The 26914-nt window shown below is 42.2% G+C and overlaps 1 protein-coding gene across 5 annotated transcripts in view; it reads right to left on the reverse strand.

Moving 5' to 3' along the window:
• The window catches only part of CNTLN (centlein), a 342196-nt gene that overhangs the window by 202013 nt on the left and 113269 nt on the right, over positions 1-26914 (reverse strand). For 3 of the 5 annotated variants that reach the window (XM_075931519.1, XM_075931522.1, XM_075931521.1), the window contains exon 7: positions 16095-16257. In XM_075931519.1, the coding sequence (XP_075787634.1) occupies positions 16095-16257 (163 nt within the window). The remainder of the gene's footprint in view (positions 1-16094; positions 16258-26914) is intronic. The other 2 variants (XM_075931520.1, XM_075931523.1) reach the window with 1 other exon arrangement.

Here is a 26914-nt window from a genome sequence, read left to right on the forward strand (position 1 = left end):
TCTTTCGATTTAATTTCGAAAGAACGCGGCTGTAGTCAAGACGCAGGAGAAGTTTTTTCAAAAAAAGTCTACTTTTTTCGAAAAAACCCTCGAGTCTGGACACAGCCTAAGTATCCTTAGCATCATAGAATTTCCATCAGGCACAACTACCTGTGGTGTAAAATACCATTCCACTGTCATATACTCTAGGACCAAGATTTTCAAAAAAAAGGCGTTATTCCTCGTGAAATTAGGTTTTCCGCCGTCGAAAGAAAAGCCGCGTTCTTTCGATTTAATTTCGAAAGAACGCGGCTGTAGTCAAGACTCAGGAGAAGTTTTTTCAAAAAAAGTCTACTTTTTTCGAAAAAACCCTCGAGTCTGGACACAGCCTAAGTATCCTTAGCATCATAGAATTTCCATCAGGAACAACTACCTGTGGTGTAAAATACCATTCCACTGTCATATACTCTAGGACCAAGATTTTCAAAAGAGTATAAGTAGGTCCTGAAATTTAGGGTCAGAGCAGTAAGTGTCCCTGCAGCTCCTGTTTTCAAAAGCTTTCTGAGGTACATCTACACTGCAAAAACAGATCTAAGACAGCAAATCTATGACACTCAGGCTTGCATTACAAGGCTAAAAATAGCAGCATAGCTGTTCAGGCTCGGTCTGGAGTGTGGGCTCAGAAACCTGGTTGGGGGTGGGAGGGAAGGTGGAGAAGGGGGTAGTGGGAGTTGGAGCATAGGCTCCAGTCTACACAGTTCTTTTTAGCCTCATAGCATAAGACCCTAGAGCCTGAGCCAGTTGACTCAACCCTGAGACTCACTGCCACGAGGTGGCCATACCTTATGATAGCTATCTGTGCCTGGATACAGGACTTTTTTTGTATTTAACTTATGATTCTGTATAATGCTGAAAAATTCTTGAGAGTTTGTAACTGAATATTTACTTGTGGTATAGGGGAAGTAAACAGCAACAGTAGTTATTCATCTAGCAAACTCAGATGCGAGGGACAACCCAATTAATGTTACTATATTTGGAGAACTGTTAAGGTCAGCTGATTATTACATATATATGAAAGGGGGAAGGAAAGAGGGCTATCAATCCAGGAAAGGAGCAAGTGTGCATTTGAAATTTGTAAATGGATATTCTGATTAAAATCAAAGTACTTCTGCAGAGATCAAGAACTATTATCCAAAACAATTTTAGGCAAATCAAACTGCAAGATTTTGTAACTACAGGCAGTCCCCGGGTTACATGGATCCGACTTACATCGGATCCCTACTTACAAACGGGGTGAGGCAACCCCGCACTAGTTGCTTCCCCCCAGTAGACCAGGGAGACGCGAAGCTAGCGCCCCCCCACACCCAGCAGACCAGGGAGACATGGAGCGGCTTTTCTCAGCAGACACCTCAGCTTGAGAATAAAGGACTGAGGGAAGTGAGGTGTGGGAGAATAAAACTGAGCTCTGGAGAAATGTTTGACTAGAGTTTCCCCTACAATATGTACCAGTTCCGACTTACATACAAATTCAACTTAAGAACAAACCTACAGTCCCTATCTTGTACGTAACCCGGGGACTGCCTGTACATTTTATCTAACAATGTTCTATGTCATGTCCAGCAAGGAGTGTTTATTTTTATTCTTGATATTTATTTGTTTAATTTCTATTTCTGTAAAATTTCCAATAAAATGTTCTTGTTTAAAACTATGTGAACTGAGTGACAAAACTGTTAGCTTGGCTAATCACAATGAGAGGCTCAAGCAGAAAAAAATGAACTCAGAGCCAATCTATAATAGCTTGGGGTATGTCTACACTACAAAGTTAGTTCGAACTAACGGATGTTAGTTCGAACTAACTTTCATAGGCGCTACACTAGCGCTCCGTTAGTTCGAACTTAATTCGAACTAACAGAGTGCTTAGTTCGAACTAGGTAAACCTCATTTTACGAGGATTAAGCCTAGTTCGAACTAGCTAGTTCGAATTAAGGGCTGTGTAGACCCTTAATTCGAACTAGTGGGAGGCTAGCCCTTCCCAGCTTGCCCTGGTGGCCACTCTGGCCAAAACCAGGCAAACTCTATTGCCGCACCGCCACCGTCCGGGAAGCCCAGCGGGGGGCCGTCCGGATCCGGGAAGCCCTGCGGGAGAGCTTCCAGGTGGAGGAGGAGAACTGACCTCTCCCTTGCATGCCCCACTGGGGCCTTCTTCCACCCTACCCCCCTTCCCATTTCCCCTCCCTACCTACTGTAAAATAAAGACACCTGTTTTTCAAACAAAAACGTCTGTTTATTTCACATAACTGGGGTGGGGGGAGGGAGGAATGAGGGTAGGAGAGGGGAGGGGAAAACCTGGGACGAGGGAGCTGGAAGGGGAGGGAAGGGAGGAAGGGAAAGGAAAGCTCAGGGGTGGGAGTCCGGCTGCCTCTCCCGTCTCGCCACACTGCTTTTGGAAAAAAGCGGCGGATGCCATTATGCAAATGAAGCACGGGATATTTAAATCCCGGCTTCATTTGCACTTTCAATACATCTAATTGATATCCCTCTGCCGACAGAGGGGTGTAGCTTAGATGTAGTCTAGGAGAGTACATCTTAAGACTTAAAGAAGTTAAGTACACGTTGCCTTTGAAATAGAGGTCACTTTACCTTTGGTTACTTTATATAGCTTATTGAACAACCTATTTCAGGAGATTTATTAGACTTAAAAAGTGCTCCAGTAAAGCATTCCTTATGTCCAACAGTCTGAAATTTGTTTAGAAAAAAAGAAAATTACTCACCTTGTGCAGTAATGAGAGTTCTTCGAGATGTGTGTCCCTGTGAGTGTTCCACTTCAGGTGCTGATGCATCCTTGTGCCAGTGAAAGGAGATTTTTTCCTAGTAGTAGCCTGACACACTGTGCATGCACAGTAGCATTCCCTTGTGCTGTTAGTGTCCATTGATTGTGCACGTAGCACAGTGCCTCCATTCCTTCTCTACCTTTGATATAGGGTGAGACATAACTGAGTGGGACATAATTGAGGAAAGCTGCAGTTGACACCGCAGCTCTGGTGGAATGAGTCATAATAAGAGGTGGTAGTTGCTTGTCGTGGACAGTATAGTAGGCATATATGCAAGAGGAGATCCATTTCAACAACTGAGGTGACACGGCTCGTCCTATGGATCATTCTGCAAAAAAGATTAAGAGTCTCGTGAACTTCCTCCAGGACTTGGTCCTGTCGAGGTAGAAAGTGATCACTTGCATCAGGTTAAGAGTGTGCAGCAATGCTTGAAGCTCATAATTGTGTGGCTTCACAAAAATGACAGGTAAGTGGATTGGTTCATTCATATAGAAGGATGTGAGAACTTTTGGGAGAAATATGTGGTGGGGTTTCAGTATGACCTTGTCCTTGCTGAAGGAGCGTCTGCCATGGAAGCTGCTATCTCGCCGACTCGTCTGCTTGAGGTGATTGCTATGAGGAAAGCTACTTTCATAGACAAATGTAGCAATGAGCATGTGGCAAGTGACTCCAAGGGAGGTTGTACGAGACTTTTAAGGACATGGTTCAGGTCCCACAAAGAAAGGAGTAGACTTATTATGGTGAAAGTATTCTGGAGGCCTGCCAAAAAGTATTTGGTCATTGGGTGTGAAAAGAGGAGGATTCCGCCAAGTGGTTCATGAAATGCTGCATTTCCAGCTGTGTGGACTTTTATTGAGCTGAGAGAAAGACCTGTCTCCCGTAGCTTAAGGAGATAGTCAAATATCATTGGCAGGGGTGTGGTGGATCGTGGGATGTTGGGTTTCTGTTGGACCAGGAGAAGAATCTCTTCCATTTATGGGTATAAATCTTTCTTGTAGATGACCATCAACTGTTTATTACTATCTTTTTTACTCTTTCAGAAAAGGAAGTTTTGGTATCATGGAGCCATGAAGGAGCCTTGAGGTAGAGAGCTGCCAGGTCTGGATGGAGAGTATGGCCGTGATGCTGGGACAGGAGGTTGGGAAGGATGATCACTTCTTCATAGCAGATGTGTGCCACTACTACCACCAAGGTTTTGGAGAAGACTCTCAGTGCTGTCAATAAGCCAAATGGGAGAACACAGAATTGATAGTGATTGGTGCCTACTGTGAAATATAGGAATTATCTGTGTGCTGGATGGATAGTTATGTGGAAGTAAGCATCTTGGAGGTTGAGGGCTGAGAACCAATCTCCGCTGTCCAACACCGGTACGATGGTTGCCAAAGTGACCATTTTGAACCTTCAATATGTTACGTATTTGCTGAGTTTTCTGAGTTCTATTATGGGTCTCCACACCCCTGACCTTTTCTGAGCGAGGAAGTATTTTGAATAGAACCCTCTTCCTTGTTAGGGCAAGGGGACTGATTCTATGGCTCCAATTTGTAGCAGATGTTGAATTTCCAGTTGTAATAAGCTATGAAGGAGAGGGGGGAAAAGGGTGGGGGGGATGGATGTGAATGGGATGGAATATCCCAAACGGACTATCTCAAGAACCCAAAGGTCAGAGGTTATCTCAGTCCAGTGTTGGACTGTAAATCAGTGGGCAAGTTGAAGGCTGTATGGCATAGATGGTGGTATCATGGAGACATTCCTCAAATCCCTAATCAGACCTTCAAATTTTCTGTTCAGAAGTGGAAGGATGGTTTGTGGTAGATTGGTGCTACAATTATGGACTATGCTTTTGCTGTCTTTGTCTGTAGTCATACAGCCTATGAGTTTGTCTGCAGTGCTCTCATGGCCTTGGATATGGGTTATATCTCTGGTGCTTGTTTGGCAGGATATACATTCCTAAGGTCCTAACAGTGGTGCATGATTCTTTCATGGTATGTAAAACTTCATCCCTCTTACTGGCAAATAGGTGTAACCTGTCAAGGGGAAGGTCTTCTACTTTTAGTTGAGGTTCCCTCAGTATACCGGAGCCTTGGAGCCATAAGACTCTATGCATTACAATTGCCGTATCAATGCTATTGGCTGTAGAGTCAGCCACATCTAAGGTTGCTTGCAATGCTGGGCATTTTAGATTATATCTGGAGTTGTGGGAGTTTCTGTTCCAGGAGGAACTGCAGGAAGTCCTGGAGTTTAGAACAGTTTGTGTGATTGTAGTCGGCTAGGAGTGCTGTGTAGTTAGCCACGTGGAGTTGCAGAAGAATAAACTTTCCTGCCAAGTATGTCAAGTTGTTTGTGGTTTTTGTCCTGGGCTGTGGACCAGAATTGTGGGTACTTAACTCTACTACCAAAGAGTTGGGAGGTGGATGTGAAAATAAAGTCCATATCCTTGGCTGAGAGAAAATATTTTCTATCCGCCCTTTTTTTGTTCTTGTTGTGGGCATAACTGATGTAGGCATTTGTCAGATTGTGTCAGCAGGATCAAGAAGGCTTCATCCATGGGAAGCAGTATCTTGGATGACACGGGTGGCTGTAATATTCAGAGAAGTCCATGTTGTTTCTCTTGCATCTCCTGGAGATCCAATTCTTGGGCACTGGCCACACATTTGAACAGTTTCTGAAACTGCTTTAAGTCATCTGTAGGAGTTGGAGTTGTGGGAATGATAGTTTCATCAAGGGAGGGAGTAATCTCTCATCCTCCTCAGACATTGCCCCCTTTGTCTAATTGTGGTTGTTCTGGTGAGTCTGGTATGGTGTCACAACTCTGCTGTGGAGACCTGGCACTTCTTTTGGTAGGAGTTGAGGGCACAGTATGGTGGCTTCTGTACGCTGGTCATGCGTCCCATGGAGGCCATTGATCAGGATATGGTGGTGGTGGGTGTGACGGATGGCCCGCATGCTTTATGAAATGGACTTATGGACACAAATATACATAACTCCAAAATACTTAGGACAAATTGCCTCATGTAACACTGGTCTACAATTTTTTAGAAGTCATCTGCTTCAGAGATAAAATGTGCTATTTATTATGTATTTTGATGTGCTGAATTCAAATATGACAATTAAAACAACTGATTGGCTACTGTTTCCAAGATATTTAAGTTTTTACATTTTATGTCTATGTATATTGTGTAGATAGTAGAGTTTTAATCAGAAATTATAAACCTAGGTCTTTTCAAGTGTTTATGGTTGTTTTATATGATATTTCACCTGTCCTGTTTATGTAACACTTTAAAAATCAGCAGAAGGGTTATATAAATAAAATTTATTATGAAACAAAAGAAAAAAACTATTCTGTACATAGTTTAGTCCTATTCAGTGTCTACGTGGCGCTTCTTGGCTTCTCTCTCGTATTCATTAAATGGAGCATCTCTTGTCACTGTCCAGCAATAGTCTGCAAGCACTGATGGGCTCCATTTGCCCTGATAGCGTTTCTCCATTGTTGCAATGTCCTGGTGAAATCACTCGCCATGCTCGTCGCTCACTGCTCCGCAGTTGGGTAGAAAAAAATCTAGATGAGAGTGCAAAAAATGTATCTTTAGTGACATGTTGCAACCAAGGCTTTTGTATGCCTTGAGGAGGTTTTCCACCAACAACCTGTAGTTGTCTGCCTTGTTGTTTCCGAGAAAATTTATTGCCACTAACTGGAAGGCATGCCATGCCGTCTTTTCCTTGCCATACAGTGCATGGTCAAATGCATCATCTCGAAGAAATTCACGAATCTGAGGACCAACAAAGACACCTTCCTTTATCTTAGCTTCACTTAACCTTGGAAATTTTCCACGGAGGTACTTGAAAGCTGCTTGTGTTTTGTCCATGGCCTTGACAAAGTTCTTCATCAGACCCAGCTTGATGTGTAAGGGTGGTAACAAAATCTTCCGTGATTCAACAAGTGGTGGATGCTGAACACTTTTCCTCCCAGGCTCCAATGACTGTCGGAGTGACCAATCTATCTTGATGTAGTGGGAATCTCTTGCACGACTATCCCATTCGCAGAGAGAACAGCAGTACTTTGTGTATCCAGTCTGCAGACCAAGCAAGAGAGCAACAACCTTCAAATCGCCACAAAGCTGCCACTGATGTTGGTCATAGTTTCAGCACCTCAAAAGTTGTTACATGTTGTCATAGGTTTCCTTCATATGGACTGCATGACCAACTGGAATTGATGGCAAAACATTGCCATTATGCAGCAAAACAGCTTTAAGACTCGTCTTTGATGAATCAATGAACAGTCTCCACTCACCTGGATCGTGAACACCATCCATGTTGTTGCAGGCTACAAGATCACCTTCCATGAAGAAGAATGGGACAAGATCCTTTTGACGGTCACGGAACATGGAAACCCTAACATCACCTGCCAGGAGATTCCACTGCTGTAGTCTGGAGCCCAACAGCTGTGCCTTACTCTTGGGTAATTCCAAATCCCTGACAAGGTCATTTCGTTCACCTTGTATTATGAGGTGTGGTTCAGAAGACGAGGATGGGAGAAAATGTGGGTCCTGTGACATTGATGGTTCAGGACCAGAAGTTTCATCCTCTTCCTCTTCCTCGTCTGACTCAAGTGAGAATGATTCTGGTGCATCAGGAACCAGCAGTCCTTCTCTGTGGGGTACTGGGTGTATAGCTGATGAAATGTTTGGATAATGCACAGTCCGCTTTTTCTTCTTTGACACACCTTTCCCAACTGGAGGCACCATGCAGAAGTAACAATAGCTGGTATGATCTGTTGGCTCTCTCCAAATCATTGGCGGTGCAAAAGGCATAGATTTCCTTTTCCTGTTCAACCACTGGCGAAGATTTGTTGTACAAGTGTTGTAGCATATGTGTGGGGCCCACCTCTTGTCCTGATCTCCAATTTTGCAGCCAAAATAAAGGTGGTAGGCTTTCTTAACCATAGTGGTTATACTGTGCTTTTGTGATGCAAAAGTCACTTCATCACAAACATAGCAGAAGTTATCTGCACTGTTCACACAAGTACGAGGCATCTCTGCTCACTTTGGCTAAACAGAAATGTGTCCCTTTGAAAAATCAAACACTGATAAATAAGAGAGTACGACACTGTATGATTTCTAGAGCTGATATAGGGCAATTTGTTCAGCAGAGTGATGTAAGCTTTGTTATGATTGCATCATCCATGACTTCTAGGAATAACATGATGCAATTCATATCATGTATGACGCAATTCCAGCTTCAGATTGCATCATTCATTGTTTTGCCTAAAAGCAAGTACTGTCCAAACCCAGTCATAGATTTATTCATAGATCCAGTCAAAGATGTAGTTTAGTCATTTCTGGTTTAAATTGAGATCCCTTCCCTTTATAACTCACTTATCCTCCGCCATTCGCATGTCAAGGGTCATATATACTGACCCAATAGCATATCTTGAAAACTAGAGCCAATCAACAATTTTAAGCATCATTTTTGTTCTCAGTGACCCAGAATTAGTAAAGTTTGACTATTTATTTCAGAAGCATTTTGGCTGTAGAGCAGTGTAACCTATTAATCTTCATGACATAATCAGTTGGATCTGTTTATCTTATTTTGGTGTATGTATCGTGCTTGTGTGTAAAATTAGACATATGGAGTATGGAATGCTTTATGGTTTTAAATGTGCAAAGGAAAGCCATTGAGAGTGTTTCTAATGCTGGGATGCCTCAATGTCTGGGCAAATCATATGTAAATAGCCTTTTGTCCTTACGTCTGAGCAGTGGTTGGTCTTAGGAAGTCATCTGGCCTCCCTAACTGGTATAGACAGGACAGGTAACTTCTCATGTAAAAGTGGGAATCTTTAAAACAACAGGAAACTAGCAGGTTTTTGTCTTTGGGCTGGCTGGCGTGACACATTCAAGGGAACTGACCAAAGACCCCAAGGAAAAGGAGACTTCCCTGGTCTGAACACTTAACTGGAAAAGAAACAGTTTTAGGGTGAGTTTGTAATAAGTTTGTACTGAGGTTTAGTTTTAGAATTGTGTACATGTTTTCTGTTATTTTAAGTCTACTTTGCTCTGCCTGTTCTCACTAATAATCTCTTAAATCCTACTACTCATAATTACTAAAATCACTTTCATTTTCTATCAAGCCAGTGTAAATAATTGTTACCTGGGGGAGCAATCAGTGTGTATATTCCCCCTTTCATTATTAAAGGAGGCTTACATACATAATTCATTTGGGAATCTAATCTCATTTGGGGAGTGGTATCCCAGGAAGCTGGGCCCAAAACTTTATTTTCCTTGTACTTGAAGGATTTCAGTGTCTGTATTGCTTCTCGAGGGATCAGTGATCTAAGTTCTGTTTCTTGGCTGGGAGAGACCAGGGAGACGGCCCAGCAGGACAGAGCTGCTGAATTGGAAAGGAGTGCTGGGAAGAGAATCGGCCCCGTATCTGGTTTGCTAAATGATATGGATGGTGTTGGGTTCTGGGGGAGTAGACTGCATGCACTGGTGAAACTGGTGAATGCAGCACCAAATGTGTGCCAGTTTCCGTTTGTTTTGACAGTGCTGAGATGTGTCTCAGTGCACTTTTGTGTGGGGCCATTCTGGTAGATGGCGTTGGCAGGGCCATCGGTGTCAAGGACAATATCAGCATCGGTGCCCTCCGATGTAGCATGTTGGTACAGGACGTCTTCGGTGCTATATTCGTCACTGTCTTCAGTGCCATGTCAGGCATCAGTGCCAAGGATTTCTGCCTAGGTTTAGAGTGTGCACACTTGTGTGACATGCTGTCTTCTGTTGTCACTGTGCCAGAAGTGCTGGCCATAGAACAGCTCAGTACCAGAGGCAAGGATCTGACCAGGGACGTCCAGGCCTTTGCTGTCGTCTTGTCTGAAGACGAAGAGGGATGTTTCTTTGCCAAAGCTAAAGTTTTTTCCCTATCTGAGCCCTTTGCTGAGAAGAGAGAATCCTCGCAAGGCAGCTAGAGAGACCTTTCAAAGAGGAAGGTCTTAAGGTGATTCTCTTGATTACGCTTTGCCCATGCTGTAAGATTAGTACAGTGCAGGCATTTCTGGGAGATGAACTTCTCCCAGGCATTTTATAAATGAAGCATGACTGTCAGAGACAGGCATAGACTCCCTGAAGGAGTCAAACCTCTTAAAACCTGGGGAACCAAACACGTTGAATGAGGAGGGGAGGAAAAAGACACGACGCAAACGTTGTTTTTTTTTAAGAAAAAGTCCAAAAACTTGGATAAAGGTAAAACCTGAAGTAATTTTTTAATTGTTTTGTGATTTAGACGAAAGGAGGGTAACCGCAAGGAGCTCCATCTGCTACCGAGGACAGTAGAGTAGGATCTGTGGCGCTGCGCGTGCAATCAATGAACACTAATGGTGTGAGGGAATGCTACTGCGCATGTACTCTGCTAGGAAAAATATCTGACCACCTGAACGAGGACGCACCAGAATCAGAAGTAAAGCACCCACAGTGAGAGCACTTGAAGAAGAAGAATCAGTTGTTTTGCTAAAATTATAACCTCTCCTGTTTAAATATACCCCAAATAATAGCAAAGGTATCCCAAAAGTTGTCTTAATTTATTCAGGGTGACCAAAATTGCTAATGAAGTGCGCAATTTAAATATCCCATGCTTGATTAGCATAGTCGTGGCTGGTTGCCATTTTGGAAATTGACTAGCCTGATTTACTTGCCGCGTATAAACGCGGTACTCCGAAAAAAATCCCTTAACTCGAATTAACTGGTACTCATTCCCCCTACTCCAGTCTCCCAAGAATATTTATTTAAAAGAAAACAGCTAAGGGTCTCCTATGAATTGAAGTATTTGATGGAATAGGGGTCATCAATTCATTACTAAACAGAACCAGAATAATTGATCCCAAAAAGTGCAACAGTTTTGTTCTCTGTAGTCTCAAATTGCCTGTCAGTCAGTGCAACAGTCTGTTCTTTTCTCACCACCTGCTGAGAGGGACTGTTTGAGAAGGGTTAGTCAATCCTCTTGAAAATATGAGCCTCAGGCCATATCTATATGACAAAAGATTTGCCAGTATAGTTATAGATAGATATACTAGCAGACCATCCAAGTGCAGATGCAGCTTATATATAGGCAAAGACGTGTTTTTCTTGACATAGCTTATACAAGATCCCTGAAATAAATTTTCTAGTATAACTTTGTTACACTAGGATTAGGGGATGTTAAATTTTGATTAATCAACTAATTGAATAGTCAATGGAATTTCCATCAACTACACAATTAGTCGATAAGGGGAAGGGCTTTCTATCCTGCTGTTCCTCTCCCTTTGAAATGAACAACAGCCACCCGCAGTTCTTATACATTTCAAAGGAAGAGGCGCAGCAGCAGGTACGCCTCTGCCTTTCCTGCCCCAGAGAGACAGTGCTGGGGGGACTGGCGTTTAAACTGGCTCCCTTTCAGCACCAGTTCCTGCTCCCCCCCACCTTGCTGCCCCTCTCTGAGGCAAGAGGGAAAGGGTGAAATGACTAGTCAAGTGAACACTCGAGTATCTGAAAAGTCACTTACATCCCTAGTAAGGATTTTGCTAGTATAGATGTTATTTAAAATAAAAATGATACTATAGTTTGAACTTCCCTGGTCCAGCATGTTGGGGTCCTGAGCTGTCCCGTGCCAGTGAGTTTGGTGTACTTGGGGAGGTCAGTGCTCCCCATCTGGATTCCCTGCTCCTGGGCTCCCTTCCCTCAGGTTCCCTTCCACTGTCCCCCTGCAACATTGATTCAGTACAGCTGCCCTTCCTGCTAACTCAGGGTCTTGTGGGGTTCCCAGCAGGGTTCACTTGGCTGCTGCCGGCTCCACTGCCACAGGGTGTTTCCTGGAGCTCCCAGCTGCCACCAGGGTTCCCTAGCTGTGGCCGCCCAGACCAGTCAGGGCCAGAATGGCAAAGGTGTAGAGGAATGGCACAGGAGAGAGAAAAGGCTGCTGAAAATCAGTGTGGAGGGTAAGAGAGTAAGAGGGATAAAGCGAAATCTAATAAGTGCATCCTAAATAATAAAGCAGAAGCTTTTGATCACTACAAGTGGAAACTCAATCCAGCAGAAGAGTCTGTCTTGTCCCGGGGTCTCTCTTTCTGCCCCACGTCCCCCACAAACTGGATACAATTTTGTGGTGACCTTGAGGCTTTTTTTCGCCGCCTCCGTCTCCGAGAATATTTCCAAACCACCACTGAACATCAATCTGACCTACCAGATCCCCCCTACCAACACCAAAGGAAAAATAATTCTATATGGACTCCCCCTGACGGTCGGAATTACAATCTGGATTTCTATATACACAGCTTCCGCAACAACGCACAGACTGACATTATTCACAAACGACAACAAGCGACACACAATCTTAGCCGCGCTGAACACCATGCCATCCAGAGTCTCAAAAACAACCTGGACATTGTAATCAAACCAGCTGACAAAGGGGGTGCTGTGGTCATTATGAATAAGGCCGACTATAACCAGGAGGCAACCAGACAACTCTCGAACACCACATTTTACAAACCTCTCCCCTCTGATCCCACCTTGGACTACCAAAAGAAACTACACTGTCTCCTTAAAAGCCTCCCCACAGCTACTCGGGAACAAATCCTCACAGAATCACCTTCTGACCCCCGACCAGGATTGTTCTATCTACTTCCCAAGATCCATAAACCTGGGCACCCCAGACGTCCCATCATCTCTGGTATTGGCACGCTCACTACTGGTCTATCCAGCTATGTAGACACTCTTCTCAAACCCTTCGTAACCAATACCCCCAGCTATCTCCGAGACACTACTGACTTCCTAAGGAAATTACAAAACATCGATAACCTCCCCAATAATACCATCCTTGCCACCATGGATGTAGAAGCTCTATATACCAACATCCCACATGAAGACGGATTACAAGCAATTAGAAACACTATCCCAGAGGACACTACTGCCAACCTGATAGCAGACCTATGTAACTTTGTTCTCACCCACAATTATTTCCGGTTTGAGAACAACTTATACCTCCAGATCAGCGGCACAGCCATGGGTACACGCATGGCCCCACAGTATGCTAACATCTTTATGGCTGACCTAGAACAACGTTTCCTCAACTCCCGTCCCCTTTCACCCCTCCTCTACCTACGGTACATCGATGACATCTTTATGATCTGGACACATGGCCAAGAAACACTGGAGATATTCCACAGAGATTTCAACAACCTACACCCCACCATCAACCTCAGCCTGGACCATTCTACACGAGAGATCCACTTCCTGGACACCACCGTACAAATCAACAATGGAAAATTAGACACCACTCTCTACAGAAAACCCACTGACTCATACAGTTACCTACATGCATCCAGCTCCCATCCAGAACACACCACACGATCCATCGTCTATAGCCAAGCCCTTCGATACAACCGCATCTGCTCTAACCCCACTGACAGAGACCAGAAGCTTCAGGATCTCTACCAAGCATTTATAAATCTCAACTACCCACCCAGAGAAACAAAAAAGCAAATTGAAAGAGCCAGACGAATACCTAGAAACCATCTACTTCAAGACAGACCCAAGAAAACCAACAATAGAACACCACTTGTCATCACCTACAACCCCCAACTTAAACCTGTCCAACACATTATCAAGAAACTACAGCCTATATTGGAACAGGATACCATACTCAAAGAGGCTCTGGGAGACAGACCCATAGTCTCCTATAGACAACCACCTAACCTCAAGATGATTCTTACCAACCACCACAGGACATACCACACTAATACCAACCCTGGTACCTTCCCTTGCAACAAACCCCGTTGCCAGCTTTGTCCACATATTCATTCTGCTGATACCATTATTGGACCTAACCAAGTGAGTTATAAGATCAAGAACACATATTCCTGCGCATCCAGAAATATAATCTACGCTATCATGTGCCGAAAGTGTCCGTCTGCTATGTACATTGGACAAACATCTCAGACACTTCGCCAAAGGATTAATGCCCACAAAACAGATATTAGACAAGATCACAAAGAGAAAACAGTTTCTTGCCACTTTAACCAGAAAGGACACTCTCTAAATGACTTAGCCACCTGCATTCTGCTACAAAGACCTTTTACATCTGCACTTGAAAGGGAATCCTCTGAACTGTCATTCATGTTAAAATTCGACACTTACGGACAAGGACTTAACAAGTCTTTGAACTTTCTCACCCATTATCAAGACAGTTTCCCCAATTATCACCTGTAATACCATTAACTCACAAACATCCCACTCTCCCTACCTTTAATATCAGCAATTCACAGACACTTACCTTCCTTCCTCCCCCTTCCCACCCCCCCGCATCCTCCTTCTGTTCTGCAATGTGATTTGTCCTTTTCATATTTGTTCATTTTTTAAATTGTATCCTTTGGTATATATGGTTGTGACTACTTTCTTCCACTATTTGATCTGAGGAAGTGGGTCTGGCCCACGAAAGCTCATCATCTAATAAACCATCTTGTTAGTCTTTAAAGTGCTACATTGTCCTGCATTTTGCTTCAACTACCCCAGACTAACACGGCTACATTTCTATCACTATTCTACAAGTGGAAGGTGCTGTTATTCTATCTTGCCAGCTGCAAGCAGAACCTCTAATGTGTTCCACAAGGTGATTTCTAATATAACTACTCTGCAGCTTTGCTAGGCCACTTCATTGCTGACCCAAAGCAAAAGGACCACAATCTCTTGATACAGAACTCCTTGATCTCTTGATACAGCTACATCTGTTTCAGATACAGTAGTGTATATAATTTATCTGTATCCAAGTCATATTACTAAGAACTTTTATTTACGAGTAGTGCTCAGTATACTTTTCCAGTAGCTGTAAAACTCTGTACCTGTGACAACCTGTACCTGTACCTGTTCAACACATATGACAATAAGTCTCAAAGGAGTAGTCATGTTAGTCTGTAATTTTTAAAAAGGAGTAGTTCTGAAGCACCTTAGAGACTAACGTATATAGTATATATATTTATCATATATCGTCACTCTCTCATCTGTGAACGTGGGTTTTGCCCACAAAAGTTCATGGTACTCTCTCTATATATTTGTTAGTCACTAAGGGTATGCCTACACTACCCTCCTAGTTCGAACTAGGAGGGTAATGTAGGCATACCGCACTTGCAAATGAAGCCCGGGATTTGAATTTCCCGGGCTTCATTTGCATAAGCGGGGAGCCGCCATTTTTAAAACCCCGCTGGTTCAAACCCCGTGCAGCGCGGCTACACGGGGCACGAACTAGGTAGTTCAAATCCCGGGCTTCATTTGCAAGTGCGGTATGCCTACATTACCCCGCTAGTTCGAACTAGGAGGGTAGTGTAGACATACCCTAAGGTTCTACAGCACTACATATAACAATGTTCTAAGTATTACACTTAGGTATCCATCACCTACTTTAGTTTGTTTAAATTATCAGCTTCACAATTTTATAACACGCTTCACAGGTGGAAAAGCCACAGAGGATTAATATTATTTGAAAAGAGTATTAGTATTCACTTGGGAATAAAAAGTCTCTGGATCTATAAAAAAGGTACATAAATGTTCTGTATAATATGTAGCTCTTCTTCATTTTCTATACTTATTAAAGACAAAGAAGCATGTCTTCTTTCTTTTGTATAAACTCAAAGCGATTTGTACATAACTGTGTCAAAGCCAAAAAGGTTTAAATCCAAGATGGTGCCTTTAAGAGAAATTTCTCTAAGTAGCTGACAACATTCATTATTTTCATATTATATAAAGAAAAATACATTACTAAGCCTTGAATAAAACATCCACAGAAAAATTATCATAGTCATGGTTACAGTTCTATGCAACAGGTTTTCAAATTTTGTCATTTGGCAAAAAATTGTTTGCGATTAACAAGAATATCAAATTTACATATGAATTCTCCATCTAATTAATTAATAATAGTTGTTATAAATTTGAACATTCTCTTCCCATGAATGAGAGAGAAAGAAACAAAGATAGGCAAAGGAAACTAAAAATTAGCCACTCTACTTTGCAATCCACCAGGACTATTATTCATATACCACTAAATCCCATGTTTAGTGCTGGAGTTTGCAGTCCCTATGGAAGCACTGGGCATTCCCTTCAGTGGGTATAACTGGATGCAAAACAACCTTCTACATTTTCATCACAAAGTAGCACCGATACAATATCACATAGCTACTCTATTATCCCAAGTGCTGCATATTGATATTTATGGGCAGTACTTATACATATGTTTAAATTTATACATTTGTGATAGAAAAAATCTGCATACTTTTTGATATGATATAGTTTCAGCTGTGTGAGCATCTTCCTGATTTCTCAGTACTTTTTGTGTATCCATATTGAGAGCCTGAAGCTGCTGGATCAGCTCTGCCTGCTGTGCTGTATGTTCTGTGTTTTGCTTGTAAAGATTCTGCAGTTCCTGCAACTCCTTCCTGTGCAAAGCAAGCAATAAACAAGAAAGTATGAATAGAAAGACAATAGATGTGTACTGATAATTGTACTTTATATGAGCTTTCTACTTTCATTTATATTACTTGCCAATTTCCTTCTAAACACCAGAAATTTATATACACAATATTTATCACATGTTCCTGGAAAATATATATACAACACTTAACTTTCAAAAACAGAACATCTATCTATTTGTGTTTAATGACATAACTGCTAGAATATAACTGAACATCCAGCTATAGCATTGGCGGCTTTCTGATAAACGTGTAGCTAATTCTTTATGCAGGCTCCCTTTGCTATAGGAGCCTCTGACTTTTACTGGGAGGATCCTTGGTGCTGCAATCTAGCCCTAGAGACTAAAACTCCCATGATACCTTAGAAAAAAAAAGAAGGAAAACTGTGCTCTTTTCCAGGCAGTGCAGGGAGAGAGTTGGTGGGCTCCAGTTAGGAAAGAGGACCCAGATTGCTGGTGTGGAGCCTTTTACATTTCATGAGCTGCTGCTGGAAGCTAGAGCCTGCTGCTGAGAGTCTGCCCAGGCTTTGATTTAGCAGGCTGCTTCAGGGGCTGTTGGTGATTGTCCCTGGATGGGAGAGACTTTGGCTGTGCCTGTGAAGAGCCTCCATAGAAGTAACTGTAAGTAATGTTTGAGAAAGTGCTGCCTGGAATAGAACACAGAAGACCGACTGACCTTGGGTCTGAAGAGAGCCAGAGTGATCTGCCCAGTGAACTATAGCTACTGACATTTGGTGGGGCTAGCTCCAGTGGCAGACGGATTTTGCAGCTGGTTGCCTGCCTGGACTGACACACACACAGAGAACCTGCACAGTTCGGTCTCCACTCCAGCTGCAGAGCTTCAAAAGTGCCCATGCAAACAAAGGGTCTGGGACTCTGAGATCCAAAGGAATGCACACTCTGGGGTGGGATAAATGGTGGCAGTGTAAATGCCAGTTAGATAAGTTTCCTTTATTTCTGTGTCCTTTGTTAATTGATTTTATTCACTTTTAGTCTGTTAAACTCTGCTTCTTTAAGCTGTTAAGTAAAGGCGTGCTAATTCTAATTTATTAAATTAGATGTATATTATTTATAACTGTTGTTTTGGAGTTAGATCCAGATTATTACTGGAATAAGTTTATTCCTAGAGACTCTCAAGGCACAACATTAAGTATGAACAGGGGCCAACCAGATGAAGGCACTGTCATTGTATATTCCTTTAGAAGCAAGGGACTGCAGCAAGCGGGTGGACAGGTAATCCCCAAATATCCATCACCACAACTGGGACAGGGATGTTAAATATGGGTTAACTGAACAGTCAATTACCCTCATGAATTCTTATAGGTTATTCAACAATTCTATAGCCCCGGGGGCAGGGCTGGCAGCCCATGCCACTCCTGAGGAGCTCCCTGCCACTCTGCACTGCTTCCTCTGATACATGGCAGTGTGGCATTGTTGGCATTTGATGGAATAGATCACATTAGTGGACATGAAGTTAAATGAGCCTCTGATTTGGTGGCTAATGTGGTCAGGTCCAGTGATGAAATCGCCAATGTAGATGTGCCCCACTGCCATGTATATTGGCCAAACCAGACAGTCCCTACGGGAAAGAATTAATGGACACAAATCAGATTTCCAAAAGGCAATACACAAAAACCTGTTGGAGAACACCTTAATCTGCCTGGACACTCATTAATGAATGTCCAAATCACCGCGTTGTTTCAGGCCAATTCCACAAGCCAAGTACACAGGGAAGGATTGGAACTTAACTTCATTTACAAGTTTAATTCTTATGCAAATGGTACGAACAGGGACATAGGCTGGCTCACACACTACCTTCCACATCCTAATGACTTAACCAACCAAACAAACAATGGAGGTGCTAATTGTTCTTATCAGCCTCTTGTAACTATTTGAACCACCTACTCACTATCTCTCTCTCTTCACCCACCCCCACCCCCCACCTTTTTGTTTCCTCTCGCTCTGACCTCTTCCCTTATTTATTCTTGGATCCGGACTTCTAATACTCCAGTCATCTGAAGAAGAGGGTTGCGCTAACGAAAGCTCATCATACCATCTACAGTAAAACTCCGATAGTCCGGCATCCAACTGTTCGGCACTCCTGATACTCCGGCATCAAAATGTCAAGTGCTCCTGACCAGCTGATTAAAAAGCCTGCTGCTTAGCACATGCACTGGCTGTAATCAGAGGGAGCATAAAGTTGGGGGAGGAGGGGTGGGAGTGGGATCGTGTTACAGTATGGAGAAGAGCGTTTTGCTTCAGCGAAGGGGGGAGGGGAAGGGAGGAGTATCAGGTTACAGCATGGAGGAGAGGCGAAGAGAAAAGGGGAGGGGAGATGGAGGGAGATTGTTGTGTCCTGGCCAGCTGTTAAGCCGTGCAGCTGTACCAGACGACCTGATTCTCCAGCAAATCTGATAATCCAGCACCACCTAGGTCCAAAAGGTGCCGGATATCGGAAGTCTACTGTAAATTTTTTTAAAGTGTTTAGAACCACAGAGTTAGTCTAACCTTGGCATTATTGCTTCAATTCAACAATATTCTGTGTCACTAAATCATTTTCCATAGTAGAATTTGTGATAAGAGTTCAATGGTATACACACTGCAAAACTTGGCTTTTTCTTTATACGTTATAGGAAGTATAATTATGCTAATTAACAATTACACTGCAACTATTAAGACTCAAATTCAGTATCAATACTCATGCCATTAACTTTCATCCATGTTTCCTTATAGAGTTTTTCTCAGGGAAAAATCACTTAAACTCTCTGGCTACGTTAGACTGGCATGATTTTGCGGAAATACTTTTAACGGAAAAGTTTTTCCGTTAAAAGTATTTCCGCAAAAGCGCGTCTAGATTGGCACGGATGCATTTGCGCAAAAAGTACTTTTGCGCAAAAGCATCCGTGGCCAGTGTAGACACAATTTTGCGCAAGAAAGCCCCTATAGCCATTTTAGCCATCAGGGCTTTTTTGCACAAAACAGTTCTTCCCTGTCTACACTGGCCCTCTTGCGCAAGTATTATTGCGCAAGAAGGCTTTTTCCCAAGCGGGAGCGTGAAAGTATTTGCGCAAGAAGCACTGATTTTGTATGTTACAAAGTCAGTGCTCTTGCGCAAATTCAAGCAGCCAGTGGTCACGACTACAATGCAGTGCAGAAGTCAAATTAAGATACGCAATTTCAGCTACTTCAACTGTATAGCTGAAGTAGAAAAAGCTTAATTCGTCTATTGGCACTGTCTACACAGCAGGAAGTCAAAGGAAGAACACTCTTCCTTCAACTTCCCTTACTCCTCATGAAATGAGGGTTACAAGAGTCAGAGTAAAAAGTCCTCCATCGTTTTGACAATTGTTTCAAAATAATGGCTTGCTGTGTAGCTGTGCAATGGTTCAAACCAATGTAATTCAAGTAACTTTCTTTAAAGAAAACATTATTTTCCCACTCCCTACGGGGAAAAATGTTTTGAAGGGAAACAAATAACACTGTTTAAATAAATTTAAAAGGGTCATGATGAAATGAAAGACTCCGTCTCGTAAAAACTTAGAGATAGTGATTGAAAAGCAATCATGAAAAGGGTGTTAAGTAGACTTAAAAATATGATTTCTGGAGATAGTCTGGACAGGTTAAACCAATAAAAGTTGGAGGCAATAAACAATGTCACCAGGGACAGATTCATTCTGTCACAGAGAATCAGCTGATATTAAACTTATGTCATAAGGAGCAATACACTAATTGCTAATGTCTAACTACAGGATACATTTATAGTTTCTCATTTTACTTGTATTTCTTTTCACACTATTTCATTTAGGACTTGTTCATTAAGCAGTAGTATCAGGGTATCTGCACAAAAATAAGGACAAACTATATCAATTCAACAATCCTAGAACACAATATTGAGAAAGAAATATGGTCAAAGAAGCTTATAATGGGGTTCAATTCAGGAAAGCACTTAAGCATGTTTAACTGCAAGCATGTATTCAAGTCCCATTGACTCTAAAAGAGTAACTTGGGACAACACACATTATTTTCTGTAATTTGAAAAGATAGCAAGAATCCAGAAAAAAATAACCTGTCCAAAATGGGATATCCATTTTTGAAAATCTCCAAAAAGCAAACAGAGGAGGGATGTTAAATTTAGTTTAATTAACTAATCAACTAGTAGATGGATTTTCTGTCGATAAGCAGGGAAGCCGCAGTGGAGAGCTAACCCTGCTGCAGCTCGGCCTTTTAAATGTACTAAATGCCTTTTTAAAGTACTTAAATGCCCTTTTAAAGGGTAAAGCGCAGCACGCGGGACCCAGAGCGAGTCAGGAAAGCTGATTCCCAGCTCGCACACCAGCCTTTTTAAATGGTGTGCAGCGGGGGGGCGGGGGAGCAGCGTGAGCCAGGAATCATGCTGGGTTCACTCCCCCCCCCCCCCCCCGGCTGCAATTTTTATTTTTAAATTTTAAGAGCCAGCTCGCATCCAGTCCCCGCTACCCACCTGCCCCCCATTCAGACGGTGCTGGGAGGAACTGGCTTTTAAACCGGCTCCCCCCAGGACCAGCTCCTGCTTCCCCCCCTTACTGCCACTGGTAGAAGTAGCGGTGGGGAGAGGTGGGAGAGACTAGTCGAGGGACTAGTCAACTATCCAATAACTTTTTGCATATCAGATAGCTGATTAGTCGTTTACATCCCTAAAACAGAGCAATTATTTGCTAAATAAATAAATAAATAAATATTTTCTAAATAAATACATCTGTGACAACAAGCATTTGAGAATAAACACAAATATAGCAATTAAACCAGTATTTAATGAAGGATAGACCTTACTGAGCATTCAGAACTATTACTTTGCAGACCACTAGAGAGAATTCATATGTCTCTGCACACAGAAAAACTATGAATGAAAAAGGAACAGATATTTTTTCCTTCAACTCAATAATCAAAAACAACACACAAAAATTACAAATCATGCTAAATACTAACAAGGCTCCTGATCCAACATAAGAACAGCTTTTATAGGAAAGGAAAGGGCAGAGATTGCAGTTCGGAACCTACTGAAGGATCAAGCCAGTAGGTATATTTTACATAAATCTAGGTGAGGAATTTAGAAAAAAGGGTCTCATTCGGTTTACGGTTGGAGAAGAGAAATACCAATATGAATTCCCAGGTCTTAGATGGGACCAGATATGAGGAGATTGCCACAACATGGGTAAATCAAATATTGATTCAAGAATTGCCCAAATTAGATCTCACTTGTATTTAAACTATTTGTCAAATTTAATTTTTAATTCAACCAATCCATAATTTTCAAACTTTCAAACTCTAAAGAACTCTTTGCCTGCTTTAATTTGATTTTGATAGTTTCTCATGAGTTAAGCATATCTTCTGTTTTATAAAGTGCTTCTTTCCTGAAGTTAAATTCAATGGTCAGTTATAATGGTGCAAATATTAAATAAATAGATTCAAGTCAATGAAGTTGCTCCAGATCTATATAACTATGCACAAAATTGGATACTTCACCTTTCTCCTTGCTCTAAATTTCTAGTAGTTTGCATGGGAGGGATAAGTTCATTGGGAAGGAGTAATTTTTAAAAAAATCAGCAGCAGGAGTTTTAGTTCATGCTTCTGCTACTGTTCATTCACACTGATGCTGAAGTCAAAGCCTTCCCCTGCCGAGTGAACTTTCATAGAAAGCATAGTGATTATATTATAAGAAGAGGTAGAGCAACCAACAGCGGGATACTGCAGCTGATCACAGGATACCTTTCAAAATCTAGCAGCTTTAATGGAGCCTAGCAGAGAGTATGAAAGACCGATCTCTCAAAGCTCAACATTTTAACTTCATATTAGATGTATCTATAGATTTAGAGGTTAATCCCATAGAAGTAAATGTCCAAAAGACAAAGCTAGATGAAAGAGTCTGAGCAGAGCTGACCAAGTTGTTAGCAAGTACTTAGTTGCACCAACTGTAATTTAGTAGGCTACAATCAGTTTTATAACCATTTGAATTTAAAGAAAAAGACGTGTAAATCCAGTACATCCCCAGGATATTAAGAAATGGAAAAGGGATAAATGTCATCCAATACTAGCTATGCAATGCAATTTCTAGGAAGCTACTATTCGGGATAAATTTGTTCAAAAAAATTTCAATTTTCAGAAGTCGTTTTCTCTCTAAATCCTAAAATATTAGCAGGTTAAATCACAGAAACAGCTACACGTTGTAGTGTTCTGTATTCTACGACACTAAAATGCATATTTTGGGCATCCACATAAAATTGTAATTTTAAAAAGTCATAGTGTCAGGTTGCAAAATTCAGGCTTCATTTCTGCCCTATTTTTTCCCTCTCAATTTCTCCTTTCCCCCATCTTAACCTCAAACCCGTCCTCGTCTTTTTTTAAAATATTTTTTATCTCTCATGTCTTTCCTCACTATTTTCACTCATGTTCTGATTTGTGTTTCAGTTCAGTGAGCAATAGCAGTCCAGGTAGTACAAGCAATAATTGTTGATGAGGGGATACTCCAAAATTTTAGAAAGTGTTCAAGGGCCGCACTTTTCTATAGAGAGGATTCAGGTTCTGGAACAGAGGGTTGGGTGCAGAAGGGAGCTCAGGTAAGGAACTGGGATGAAGGAGGGGGTCTGAGAAGGAAGGCTGGGTGAAGAAGAGGGTTGTGACCTGTAGCAGGGGATTGGGGTACAGGGTCTGAGAAAGAGTATGGATGCATGATTCTGGCCTTGAGGAGGGTTATCGGAGGGACTGCAGGGTCTAGGAGGGAGTTGTGACCTGGGGCAGGGGGGAGGTGGGTGCAGAGAGTTTGTGTGGTAACCTGGGGCAGGAGATTAGGGTGCAAGAGGGGATGCAGGGTCAGGAAGGGGATATGAGTGCAAGAGAAGATTCTGGCCTGGGGGAAGGAGTTGCGACATGGGGAAAGGGAGTACAGAGAATTTGAGTGGTGACCTGGGGCAGGGAGTTGGGATGCAGGATGGGGTGAGGTGCCAGATGCAGGCTCTAGCCAGGAAACACTTACCAGGTGGCTTCCCACCAGCAGCCCAGTAAGAACCCCAAGGCAGCAGGCTCCCGGCTTGCCGCAGCTCCAGGATCAAAGTGGCTGGCTTCTACATGTGATGCACGTGGCGGCAAGGGGAGGCTTCACAGTCTGTCCCTGCTCCAGCACAAGCACTCAGTTCCCATTGGCTTGAGGGTCCCGATGGGGAGGCCGTGGGCCAAACTGAAAGGACTCCCAGGCCGGATCCAGCCCACAGGCCATATATTGCCCACGCCAATGTAGTTAGAGTCTTAAATATGAAAAGGATGAAGAGGGAAACAAAACAGGATTCTAAACCTGCTGGAAAGGTATAGCAAGTGGGGTTCTGCAGGGGTCTGTTTTGAGACAGGCTCTGTTCAATATCTTCATCAACGATTTAGATATTGGTATATAAAGTACACTTATTAAATTTGCAGATGATACCAAGCTGGGAGACGTTGTGACTAATCTGAAGGATAAGGTCATAATTCAAAATGATCTGGACAAATTGGAGAAATGGTCTGAGGTAAATAGGATGAAGTTTAATAAAGACAAATGCAAAGTGCTCCACTTAGGAAGGAACAATCAGTTTCACACATACAGAATGGGAAGCGACTGTCTAGGAAGGAGTTCGGCAGAAAGGGATCTAGGGGTTATAGTGGACCATAAGCTGAATATGAATCAGCAGTGTGATGCTGTTGCAAAAAAAGCAAACTTGATTCTGTGATGCATTAACAGGTGTGTTGTGAGCAAGACACAAGAAGTCATTCTTCTGCTCTACTCTGCGCTGGTTAGGCCTCAGTTGGAGTATTATGTCCAGTTCTGGGCACCACATTTCAAGAAGGATGTAGAGAATTTGGAGAGGGTCCATAGAAGAGCAACAAGAATGATTAAAGGTCTAGAGAACATGACCTATGAAGGAAGGCTGAAATAACTGGGTTTGTTTAGTTTAGAAAAGAGAAGAGTGAGGGGGAACATGATAGCAGTTTTCAGATATCTAAAAGGGTGTCATAAGGAGGAGGGAGAAAACTTGTTCATCTTGGCCTCTGAGGATAGAACAAGAAGCACTGGGCTTAAATTGCAGCAAGGGAGGTTCAGGTTGGACATTAGGAAAAAGTTCCTAACTTTCAGGGTAGTCAAACACTGGAATAAATTACCCAGGGAGGTTGTGGAATCTCCATCTCTGGAGATATGTAAGAGTAGGTTAGATAAATGTCTATCAGGGATGGTCTAGACAGTATTTGGTCCTGCCATGAGGGCAGGAGGCTAGACTCGATGACCTCTCGAGGTCCCTTGCAGTCCTAGTATGCTATGATTCTAAGATAAAGCAAAACCTGAACATTTGCTGCCTGCCATACAAGGTAGTGTTTCTTTGGACTGAGTCATGAAACTGGCCTCCTCCTCTATGACTGGATTAAATTGGACAGAGTGCAGTGGAGGGAGACAAAAATTATTAGGGGGCTGAGACCAGTGTTCCCTGTAAGCTATGCATTTGGGTTGCCACCCAGGGAGATTCATATGCTGTCCAGCTGGTTAGCAGAGTGCCCAAAGCACCTACAACTGGCCGTATGTATTTTTACTGGTGGTGCATATAACAAAGTTTAGTCTGCACGTGGATGGAAAAAATTAGAGGGAGCATTGGTTACCAACCCCCTACAGAGCAACACAGATGCTGAACCAGTGCAGCTCTGGGAGAGCTCAGATGTAAGAGCTCAGCACCCAGGAAACCAAACCCCATCATGGACCAAAACCTCAAACAAATCCACCCTATTCCATGTAAGAAAAAAAACAAAATAAAAAAAAAACAGAAAAAGCTCATAAGGTTTGCCCCCTTTCTCAGTGAGAGATATGTGTACGGTGGTTACTTCCCCTCTTCCCCCCGGTAACAATTATTAATACTGGGTTTGATAATAAACTAGTGTTTTTATTAAGTATAAAACATAGGATTTACATAGATACAAGTGAAAACAGTCAGTCATGGTGGTGGATATCAAAACAAGAAGGTCTCAAGTTGCAGTGGGAGAGGTCCAGGTTGGATATTAAGAAAAACTATTTTGCGAGGAAAGCGGTGAAGCAATGAAATGGGTTACCTTGGGATGATGAAATCTCCATCCTTAGAGGTTTTTAAGGTCAAGCTTGACAAAACCCTAGCTGGAATGATTTGGGGATTGTCTAAATGACACTTTACTGGTCTGTAACTCTGTCACTCAGCAGTATGAAAAAACACACCCCTAACCCAAGTGCAGCAAGTTAGAGCACTGTAGCGCACTAAGTTCTGGGAACTATGCTAACAGCACTGTTAGCTACTCCCCTCATGGAAGTGATTTACCTAGAGAACTGGGAAAGCTCTCTCCCAGCACTGGGGCCATGATTACACTGTTGTGCTAAAGCACTGCCAGAGCAACTCCTTAAACGTGGCAGTGTAGACAAAGCCTTCACTGGTCCTGCTTTAACAGGAGGTTGGACTAGATGACCTCCTGAGGTTTCTTCCAACCCTCCCTCATCTTTTATGATTCTTCAAGTTTCTTCTTTGTAATGGATTTACTTTTCTTATACTAATTGATTTTCCTAGTACAGTTTGACTGTTGATGGAAGTGGCTGAGACTTGCCATTAACTTGTTCAGTCATTTTCTTATGCACTATTGTGCATTTAATTTGTACAGGAAAAAAAAACACCTTATTTAAAATTAACACTAAAGCTTCCAAAATTTCCTGAAGGAAAAAAGTATTCTCATGTGGTATATAAGGGTTACCTTTTGGGTTCTGGGAAAGGTTGGGAGGGCATTTCTACTGAATAAATTCTTATCCGTATATAAGTATCTACATTTTATGGAATTACAGAGGTAACAACGAGATTGTCAACATCTAGAAACAGTTACCACATGGTAGTTTCTGAAAAATGTTGTCTTTTAATAGCTACTACTATACTTAATAAGAAATTAAGCAAGATGATAAGTTTCATGCCAGCTTTTTCTTGGGTACCGATTCTGAACAGTATTGATATGCAGAAAAGCACTCAGCACATGCTTAAAGTTAGGTATATGCCTAATTCCTTCCTTTAGAGAAATGGATTTAAGCATACACTCAGCTGATACATACACACACACTAAAGACAAGAACTCATTTTTAAGGTGACACAAATAAGCTAGCCACTAAAAAGCATATGTGTATAAGTGTGTGTGGGTGGAAATTCTGGTAACAGAGGAAGGCAACTGGATAGCAAAAGGGATGCTTTGATTCCAGGGAACATAACAAAATATTTATTTAGCCAACAATGCCTGGGAAGGGGTTAATCTGATGGAACTATGCCAAGAGAACTGAACATGGAAGAGCGGCAGACATAATTATAACATGCTTAAAATGACCATCCGCTCTTAGCAACAGCCATTTTAGGTATTTAAGATTCACAGAAGTGCTGTTTCACATTTGGGTACATTTAGTTGTTAAAGATAAATTCTGGACAAATGCTTGTTACATCTGCATTGAATATGAATTAAAGATTTACCTTAACCATACCAAAAATGTTAAACAAAAACATATTGTCCTGTACATACCGACTGCTGCAAGCTAACATGGCTTCACAAAGATTTAAGTAAAATAAGCTGCTGCTATCAGTAAA

Source organism: Pelodiscus sinensis, chromosome 6 (assembly GCF_049634645.1).
Source record: "Pelodiscus sinensis isolate JC-2024 chromosome 6, ASM4963464v1, whole genome shotgun sequence".
In the NCBI taxonomy this organism is placed as follows: Eukaryota; Metazoa; Chordata; order Testudines; family Trionychidae; genus Pelodiscus; species Pelodiscus sinensis.